Below are 10,296 nucleotides of genomic sequence, written 5' to 3'. Positions count from 1 at the left end.
TTGCTCAAAAAACAAAAAGGGGAATATGTTGGGGAAACAGTTCAGAAATATACAGGTTGTGAGCAATCCTGACTTACTTCAATTTAGGGTTAATGGTTATTGAGGCCTAGTTAGAGGCTTTCTGAGAATGAGCTACTGGGAAAGAGATAACTTAATTGGCAACAGAAGAGGAAAATAATTATGTGAGAATAATCTTTCCATGAGAATGGCATGTGTAATTGGAATACAAAGCCACCTGCATGATAAGATGGTATAAACAAGGCTTCTCTATATAAAGTGAGTGCAAGTTGTTAATAAATGGATTCATACAATCATATTGATGTGCACATGGAATCCTTAAGCCTCTGCAGACTGTTTTCCCACAGAGTCAACCTTTGGCAGCGCTCTTGGGCAGCCCCACACTGCTGCAGCTGCCAGCACCAGCGCCCGTGGGCATCAGGAGCCAGAGCAGAGCAAGCTGCACTGCGCGGCTGCCCACAGTCACCTGACCTGGCTAAGGCAATGGCGCTAGCGGATCAAGGTTTGAGGCGTTGACCGCCGTGACAGCGAGAATCGGTGAGCTGTGGGCTGCTGATGGAAGGAAAGCTCAGCAAAGTTTCCCTTTTGCCTAGCAGAATAGAAAATTCTTTTTCAGTCAGTCAGCTGAAAGGCAAAGGAGATGATCTTTGTTTCTGCCCTTTCCAACTCTTGTGTTTGATCTCTTTTAGAAGGAAGTTCTTGTGAAAAAAGAAAAGCAGGAGAACAAGAGAGAAGTAGTTTTTCACCAGGCGCCGAAATCTGGTGAGAGTCCTGAGTTAGGGAATAGTGATCCAGATTCTTCGTCTTTGAATGTTACTGCATGGAAAAGGAACTAAAGTGGTGATTGACTGTCAAACAGCAAATGTTTGCCTTGCCTGTGAATCCTGTCGGCCACTAGGAGAGTAGGAGAGGAGCTTTTGCTCCCTTTTGTTCCTTCTCTGAGAAGAGAGAGTGTGGTGTTTGGATTCCAGCGGGTGCTGTTTGAAGCAAGTGCCCTTCTTTCTTTTATTGCTGTGGTGTCTCTCAGTTCATGTGAAAAATATGTTCAGGATAAGGGGAGAATCAGGACTAGAGTGTCTTGAGTTTTCCTGTAGCATTGTCTTTTTTGGCTGGTCCCCTTGGATGGAAAAGCTGTGCCTGCTCTTTTCTGATTCTTGAAGGGGTTTTGAGTGGAGCTGAGGGAAAATTTGTGTCTCAGTACTTTCCTCTAGGACTAGTAGAAAATTCTAGCACATGGTTTTATCTCACTCCAGTATGTATTGTTGTCACTTTATTGGTTGATGTGTAAAATGCCAGCTCTCTGGTTTCTTGTCAGTGATGAGTTCAGCTCTCTTGAGTTCTTTTTCTTTTGTCTTCTGTTGGGATTTTGGAATTGAGTTTTATGTCCATGCATATGCTTCTCTTGAATTGTATTTGGACTTCCATCCTTCTTGCCCTTCCAGCTGGCCATCCCAGAACTGTATGCTAAGCCTTCTGTTCTCAAGGCTGAACAAACACAGTTTTCTCCCCCTCTCATATGACAGAATCTCCAGTCCTCTGATGATCCTTGTGGCCCTTTTCTGGACCCTCTCCAGACTGTCTGCATCTTTTCTGTAATGAAATGAAAATTGCTGGAAGAATTTAGCTAGTTACTGCCTGGCATACTGTTTATTCTGAGACAGAGAGAGAGATCTCTCACCTTGATGAAACAGAAGGGATGTATTTGTGGCCACTTGTAGTGATACTCAGAAATTTTCCTTTTTACAGTAGAAATAAAAATACCACTGAAGACAGGAATTCCCACGTTTCAGGACCCACAAGGTTGGTGCAGCACTGTCATACCTGACAAAGTGAGAAGGGCTCCCCAAGAGGGGGGTCCCAAAGCAAGTATCATGTCCCAGATATCACAGAGCTCCCCAGAGTGCTGCTCGACCCTGGGAGATTTGGGATCAACCCCTTTCCTTTCTAAACTCTTCCAGAGAGGAGCCTGTGTGTGGCTGGACAGGAACAGACAAAATATCACCAAGAAAAAAGCAGAGAGAAAAAAGAGATCACTCCCCCCTTGGATTCAGCAATAATCCTGGTAGGAAGTTGGGGTCCTTGGATGGTGTATATGCACCCAAGGTTTCAAGCGGGCCTCTTTTGGATTAGTATTAATTTCCTGAGCCCACCTTTTGGTGGTGGCCCACAAATTTGAGGGGGGGGGGGTGTTATTTTGTGCTAAGATTTTCCTCGCAACTCTTCAAGATGCACTGTAGGTGTCAGGAAGTAGCATTAAGTCGTGCTGGTTATAGAGATCTGTGGGTTTCACTGCAGGGGAGCGCACAGGATCTACCTGCCACGTGTCACCATCAGCTGAAAAAGAAGTCCTCAAGGAAGGCACTGAACACTCTGGGCTACAGGTATGTAAAGCCAAATATTGGGAATTAGAGTCTGGAAATTGTATTAGCCACCAAGGTAAAGCAATCAGGAATAATGCTGAAAGGAGAGTCCTGTCCAGGAAGGTTGTGTTACAGACTGAAGTGAAGATGGATGCCATCTGCTTATGATGCAGACAAATCCTTGTCATTTTGTCAGATATTTGGTGTTCTACAGCTTTGTTTCCAGCTGGTTGGCTTCAGTTTTGGCCACTGTTTTTCCTGCTGTGCTGTGGGACAAACAATGCAGTCAACTGCATCTTTTTCCATATGCAAAATGCAGACTCAAGAGAAGGGGGAGATTTGTCTGTAAGGTGCTGCTCTGTGTGATGAAACATGCCTGGTCTTCCTCCTTCTACGAGAAAGATCATGCAGAACCCCTTGAATTTTGGTGACCTTTCTGATGCTTTCCCTGCCTCTGCAAAACATGTGCATTTTTGGCCACGTTAAGAGGTGTTTGCAAAGGGTTCTCTTCAGAGGGAGTCCATGAGGGGAATAAGGCAGGAATCCTGTTGGTGTTGGGTATGGGACAGGGATAGACAGAAGGTTCTGGAGTCTTCTGTAACAGCTTAAAGGGAATGGAGCAAATTATTTGCACTTGGGGACATAGTTTAGTGGGCATGGTGGTGTTGGTTTCCCTGTGGGACTTGATGGTCTTCGAGGTCTTTTCCAACCTCAATGATTCTTTGGTTCTATGTCCACACAGGAGCAATTGGCCCAGCTCCAGAGTGAGAACCTTTCTCTCTGCCAGCAACTGGAAGAGATGCAGACCCAGCAGCTCATCAGAAAAAGTATTGTGAATGTGGCACAGGACTGGGTTAATAACATCTCCAAGAATTTCAGTGCTGATACTCAGAAGAAAGTTAACCTCCTGGAAGAGAGAAACAAGGAGATAAATGCTGAGTACAATGATTTAAGAGAGCAATTCCTTAAATATGAGGCTGACAAAGTAGAAAGAGAGGTAAAGCATACACTATGAGCAGTGTTTAAGACTATTAGCAGTGTTTTGGTGTTAATTGATGTGTTTTGGGGGCTTCTAAAGGACCTTCCTGTTTGTCAAAAGGTCAGCTTCAGAGACGAAGCTTTCTCTTCTACCATGGGTAGCAATATTTAAATTTGTTTGTTCTTTGTGGCTCTATGAAAGACAAATAACTGGGCAGAAGACTCATTAGGACCTCAGTTAAACTGTCTTTCTGCAAATTCAGTGTACATGAGTAGTAAATGTGCTTCTCTGCAGAGCACTAGCATAAATTTCTGTTGCTCAAACATGGATAAACCAAGTCCCCTTTCTGCATGGAGGTGTTTTTTCTCTACATCTCTTTTTTTCAGAAAAGAGGTGGAAGAGAAAAAAGAGAGGGGGATGGAGTGAGGGATAGGTAGAGAGTTGAAAAAGCTGTAGGTAATGGCAGAATGCACTGTTCTGTCTGCTCCTAGGAGTAAGTATGGTCTGCTCATAGAGAGTACTACGAGAGTCTACTTGTAGTCTACTCATGGGAGAGTATTCTACCAGCCCCAGGCAGAGCAATGATTTCAAAGCTACTGTACCTATTTTTTTAGTCTTCCTTTACTTTCTGGAAAGCACTTACTGAGTCCCATTGAGTGTTTAGACACTGGTGTCCTGCCTTTAGTCACCAGAGTAAACTCTGCAGACAGACTATGGTGTTACAACAGATTGGCTTGAGTTTTTCTTAAAAAAAAAAGAAAAATACATGATTCAGTGTATGCTTGTGTATTGTTTGAGAAGAATAATACTTAAGCCTTTTTTGTGTGTGAGAAAACAGAAATCCTGATGAACAGCTGCTGATAGTTTGGAGATGCTCAGCTGTTGGCAGGCAAAATTGAGTCCCAAGACAGGTCTAATTGTATAATCAAATAAAGTAAAGGCATATTTCATGTTCTTACAACTTTCTTCATGCTCATGTAACCATTTGATTAGGGCACAATCAGACAGCTGCAGCAGGAGCTTGCTGATGCTCTTAGAAAGCTGGCTGTGGCAGAAGCTTCCCTGGAAGTTAACATGTACCACTGCAAGAACCTGGAGGAAACCAAGCTGGGCTTGCAGAAGGAATTGGAAGAGGTTAAAACCAAGGTACACAGAGTTCTCATAAAATCCTAAAACAAGCTTCAACACACTAGATGGGATGGTGAGTGACTGAGTCAGACTGTTTTGTAAAAGCAGTGTCCATGTCTGTGACATGAGGACACTTTGCCCTTACTTGGTGAAAGGTTTGTATGTGGTTGGGTTCTCTGCAAAAGGAACTCTGTGTCTCTTGCTTATTAACACTTGGTTTGGCCATGCAGATTGTCTGAAGCTTGCTGTGCTTCCCCTCCCAGTGGTACCAGAGGATCATAGAAATATTTTGGTTGGCAAAGACCTCTCAGGTCAAATCAAGCTGTTAGCCCAGCACTGCCAGCAAATCATGTTCCTCAGCACCACCTCTCCACATCTTTTATGTCTTTTATCTTTATCTTCAGTGGTGGTGACTCAGTCCCTTCCCTGGGCAGCCATGTCCAATGTCTGAGAACCCTTTAAGTGAAAGGATTTTTCCTGGCACTTGGCCTTATTGAATCTCCTGCAATTGGCCTTGGCCCATTGATCTAGCCTATGCAGGGGTCTCTGCAGAGCCTTCTCAAGCAGATCAACACTTCCACCCAGCTTGGATGCCAGCTGCAAGTTGGCTGAGGGTACAGCTGATTCCACTCTCCAGATCACTCACTTTTACCAGTAAAGAGAACTTGTCCCAGTGCTGAGCCCTGGGGAACACCACTGGGAACACCACCAATGGATTTAACTCCATCCCCCAGCATGTTGCCAACTCTGAATGCTTTTGTAACTTACTCTGCATATATGTAGGTATCTGTAAAGGGTCTAAGAGGTCTCCTTAGGAGAAGGATGAAGTTTTTAATTGATATTTTCAATGGAGGAGCAGCCAAGGGGATACAGAGTCACTGAAAGGGTCAGAGGGTGAGTGTTGGTGCTTAGAACCATTTTGTGGGGAATTGGTGGAGGGATGGGAAAGGAGAGTGTGGAAGATGATGAAATGACACAGTTTGTGTCCATTTGCTAGTAGGAGTGAAGGTTGGAATGGACCTGAAGTGATGACAGTTCTTTGGGTAGCAGACACAGGCAGTCCTGGGTTCTTCAACAGCAGCTGATTCCTCTCCATAAAAGCTCAGCTGACTGTTGTGACTTCTTGCTGTTCTTTTTTAGTGTCAGCAGCTGGAAAAACGACGACTTCAGTCTGAGGGCTGTGTTCATGACTTGAAGATTGCCTTGGAAACTGAGGAAAGAGACCAGAGAGTCTCTCATCAGAGACTGCAGCTCCTGTTGCCATCTTCTGAGAATACTGACATGAAACAACTGGAGGAACGAGTGCAGTGGTAAGAGAGTAACACAGTGAACCAAGGTGTTTGTCACCTTCTGGGATTGTCCTTGGGGTCTGGGGGGGTCCTTGTTGCATCACAGCAAATTAATGGATGATTTGGAAGATGCTTTTGTTTGTCTTTTTCCCACTGGTCTTTAAGAATTGGTGCTCTGGTGGATTTCCATAATAAGATCTGTATTTCTCTTTAAGCCTTGAAGCTCAGTGTCAGACTGGAAGCTACAGCCCAGCAGCAAAGCAGTAGAATTGAGGCCCTTCAGAGAGACCTGCAAGGCTATGCCCAGGTAAGCTGCTCATGTTGGGAGCTTCTGAGCCTCATTATCAATTGCTGTGAATTGCTTTGAATTTTTGTCATTTTTTTTTCTGGGTTGATGGTTGGACTCGGTGATCTTAGAGGTCTATTCCAGTTGTAACAATTCTGATTCTGTAATCCCAGCTATGAGGAAAGGGACTGCTGAAAGTGTCCTCACTTCTTCTTGAAGTGAGCTCTGATTTGTTGGAGGTTTTTTGGTGATAGTTTTCCTGCCAAAATATGTTCTTCTTTCCTGAGACTTCTTTTCGGGTTGTTGATTATTTTTTTTCTGGGCTGTATTTTGAAATGTTTGACTTTCCATGCTGCTCATTCCAGTCCTCCAGTAGCAGGTGACTATATGTCCTGGTTTGGGCCAGGATGAAGGTGATTCTCTGTCTTGTGCTTTTGCTTTCAGCTGAGCCTCTTTAAGTAGTTGCTGAGATTGGCAGCGGGTCCCTCAGACAATGTCTGCTTTTGGGGCTGATAACGCTTGATGTTTAGAGGTACTGCCAGGGACTGGTATGCAGAGCCAAGGACACTGCTCAGCTCTGAGGAAAGCATTTTACCATCCAGGAGCCCTCCTTTGGGGAGGAACAGACAAGATAGATGTTAGAACTGACCAAACGGAGTATTCCATCCCATAGACGTCACACTCAGTATAAATTTGAGGGATTTTCCAAATTTCGCTCTCTCCTTCTGGCGCCTCTTCCTGCTTCAGCTAGCTGCTTCCCTTCTTGCCTCTCGTCCTGCTTTTTTCCCTGCATCCAGCTCCTGACTGCTACCAAATCCAGGAGTCCAGCCTGGACTTTCCCAGGGCTACCCTGCAGCCTCGGTTGACGTGAGAGTTGTTGGGGGAGAAGGGGGAGGAGGGTAGTTCTCATTTTTTTTTTCCTGTATTTCTGTATGTGTTCACTAATTTACTCTATCATTGCTGTTTCATTAAAGTCTTGTAGTTTAATCTCCAACTGAGAAGTCTCTCTCCCTTGTTTTCTCTCCCTTCTTCATCAAGGAGGAGAGAGAGTTATTAATAGAGAGTGTCTGTTTTGGTTTAACCGCCGGGCCAGTGTTAAACCTTGACACTATAACTAATCCTGATGCAGTTCCCATGATGGGGAAAAGGTGATGTGCAAAGCAGTCTGCAAGGGCACCTCAAGGGCACCTCAAGAGTAGCCTGTGCTTGAGAGGCAGAGAGCTGGGAAGAGTCCCTGCAAGGCAGGCAGAGTCCATGAGCCCTAGGGGCAGGAACAACCCCACACACAACCCCAAGAAGAGCAGCACAGCTCTGCTGAGAGCGAGAAGGATGAGCCAAGAGTGCAGATCTGCATTCCTGCCAGGATTTGGTGTCTTGTAGGTCTGGGAGTGGAGGGGATTGCAACTTGTTGTGGACAGACGTACAGGTCCTGTTGTCACTGTGCAGGGGACAGTGGTCAGGAAAGAGGTGATGGGAGTGGAGGGGATCCTTCCCAAATGACATGAATTCTTAGTGGGGCTTGCTGCAGGGTTATGCCTTGGCTGCTGAGGGGAGTGAGGAGGCTGCAGTTGCCTCCCAGAGTGAAGCTGGGTCCTTGGCACAGGGCATGGACAACTAGGGGGTGGGGAGAGGTCCCTTTTTCTCTGCAGTGTTTGCAAGTGTGTTATCTGCTTCAGGAGCAGGCAGCCTCCAGGGACACCCTGGGACAGATCAAAAACAGTGACCCTGACACACAGAGAAAGCAGCTGAAGCACAGAATTAGAGATCCTGAATGTGACTTGAACATAAAAATTACCCCTCAAGCAAGTACTGCTGGAACAGAAAAATATGAAAAGCTGCACCTGGAAGAAACAGTAAGAGGAAGATGCCTAGAAGACAAATTGGAAAGGTAAGGACATGCTTTTTTGGAGTGGTAACCAGGTACCACTTTTCTTCCTACATTTTCCTGTTGGAATTCCTCTTCTAGATCTGGTCAGCATTATGTATGTAAGCCTAAGAAGGCACAGTTGTGAAGAAAGTTCCTTAAGACCCTTCCCATTTATTAGACCTGTCTTAATTTCTCTCAAGTGTTCCAGCAGTAAGAGATGGAACTCTTTTGTTGTTGTTTTTTTTTAAACTAATTGAGTTTTAATCAGGAGTGAGTGTATGGCAGAGAAGATGAGGTTCGTGTCCTTTACTTGAATAAGGAGAGGCACTTAAGAGAACAAAATTTGCTTCTGTGAAGCAAAACCAATATATGTCTCTTTTGGCTGCCATTTTAGCAGCATCTCTGAGGTTGATCTCTCCATGGGAAAGGAAGGGTATCTCAGAGTTCTTGTGCAGCTGACATACCCTTTGGAAGAAGCTGTGTAAACTCCTGGCATTCATGGGTTGCTTTGAAGCCCTAGAGCTGAAAAGTCCAAGTATTGGTAACTCTTGCTGCTCCTTTCAGGTAGTGTGTTTACTAAGAAACAAGCTCTCCAAAACCCCTCAGGTCAAATGCTGCTCTGGATTCTCTCCTAATCCCTTCTACTTTCTGAAGTTCAAGAAGAGGCAGAGGCCTGGAGGGTAACCATGCCAAAATGTTGTATGTGTCTGAATGTTTCAGAGCTGCTGAGAAACTCCCAGAAGCCAAAACTCTTCTCCTTGTGAATCCCAGAAGAAGGCAGCCTTCAGTCATTAGGAGCTTTCACAGTGGAGGTCTGGCTGCAAATCCTGTTTGGTCTTCAGTGGAGCTGGGACAATCTTGCAACACTTTGAGCAGACAGTCAAGACCAGGAGAAAGCTTCCTGAGTGCCTCAATGAATGCCTATTTGTCAAGAAAGAGGCTTGCAGACTTTTTGACTTGGGTAAGCATTTGGAAATACTGTTCTCAACTACTACTGAAGAGTATCCATCAGAAAGGTTGCTACAGTTCCTTTGTAGTTCCAACCATTGCTCTGTTTCTGTTGCTTTTCTGATTTTGTTTTCCATCTGTACCCTTGTATCAGAGCAGTCTTTGCACTGATAGCTTTTAAACTTGTTTCATTTGCATGTAGGCCATGTTCTTCTTTCTCCCTAAAGAAGACTTTTGAACTGAAGGCCATTTTATTTTCTTCTCCAGCTCCTTAATCTTCTCTTTTCCCTGCAGCCAGGTACATGACAAGCTTTGTAATCAGTACTGTTTAATGTTTTGTGCTACAGTTAATGTTGTTGAGCACTGAGAATGCTACTGACTGACCAGGTGTTTCTCTTCATTAAAAATCAACCCCCAGGCCAAGAGGATGATATGTTTAGATTTTATCACGTTGTGCCTATTTTAGGACTGTTATAGAATTTTAGAATGACAATAACAATTGGTTTATATTTTTTTAATTGTATGTTTTCTGTATAATTCTAGGCCAACCAGAAGCTGACAAAGAAAATCTCTGAAGAAATTGAAAATGGTAAAGTGTCATGATGCCAGAGTGTTTTTAAGGACAAAGATGTCTGTTCCTAACTCCTGATAATAATGGCTTGAAAGCCATTTCTGTCTAAACTAAACTGTTTATTTCTCATGCTAAGGACAGTGGGGTTTTTTCTGCTAGTTTAGACTTAAATATGAAAAATTTCTGCTTACAAAATACTGTGTAAAAAGTTTTAGAGTTGCCTGAGAAAAAAACAAGCACAAAAAATGAACCCATTTCATCCACATAAATACACTTGGCTGATGCTGCAGTCACCTCTTCACTAGAGTTAATCCTTTCTCACAAGCCTAAAAGGAATCTTGAGATAGATTTGTATAGATTTCATCCATCACTTCTCCTCCTCTCTCCATCAATTGCATTCAGCACCAGCCCATAAAACAGAAATTCTCTGCTGCAAGTTCTTGCTCTTTGCTGGCTCTTCTTCATTGCTTGTGTTGGTGGCTTCTCTGTTGCAGTTTTCAATGAGCAAGAAGAGGATAATCGGGGACAAAAGAGATCCTTTCTTTAGGGAAAGATCCCTCAGTAGTGTTCAGGCAAACCTAAGAGGAGCTGACTGCTTGTAATCCATGGCACCAAACTTGCTCTGTGATGTGAGGGCAGATGCACAAGGAGGAATTGCACCTGGTTCATAACTGTTCCTCCAGAGTGGCCTCATGGACACAGAGCCATTGGGAGCATTTTGAGCATCTGGTGTTTCTTTCAGGAACTTGAGAAATGCTGCTGACTGAGAAGTACAAGTGGAAAAAATCTTTTTCTCCCTTTGTGCCTGGCCCTTTGATTGTTCTGTTCCCTTGGAAGGTTAAAAATCAAA

General features: G+C 44.2%; 1 protein-coding gene across 1 annotated transcript; it reads left to right on the top strand.

Annotated features, from left to right (window-relative positions):
- The first annotated feature begins 501 nt into the window (after positions 1–501).
- LOC115600034 (ankyrin repeat domain-containing protein 26-like) lies at positions 502–9,478 on the top strand. Its single transcript, XM_030468271.1, has 9 exons — positions 502–520; positions 2,314–2,399; positions 3,121–3,375; positions 4,351–4,503; positions 5,626–5,795; positions 6,003–6,081; positions 7,737–7,948; positions 8,648–8,888; positions 9,419–9,478. The coding sequence occupies exons 1-9, from the start codon at positions 502–504 to the stop codon at positions 9,476–9,478; spliced, it is 1,275 nt and encodes a 424-aa protein (XP_030324131.1).
- Positions 9,479–10,296: the final 818 nt, after the last annotated feature.

Source organism: Calypte anna, chromosome W, assembly GCF_003957555.1.
Source record: "Calypte anna isolate BGI_N300 chromosome W, bCalAnn1_v1.p, whole genome shotgun sequence".
In the NCBI taxonomy this organism is placed as follows: domain Eukaryota; kingdom Metazoa; phylum Chordata; class Aves; order Apodiformes; family Trochilidae; genus Calypte; species Calypte anna.
The sequence above is the reverse complement of the archived record's forward strand: the minus strand, read 5'-3'. Positions and strand labels throughout refer to the sequence as shown.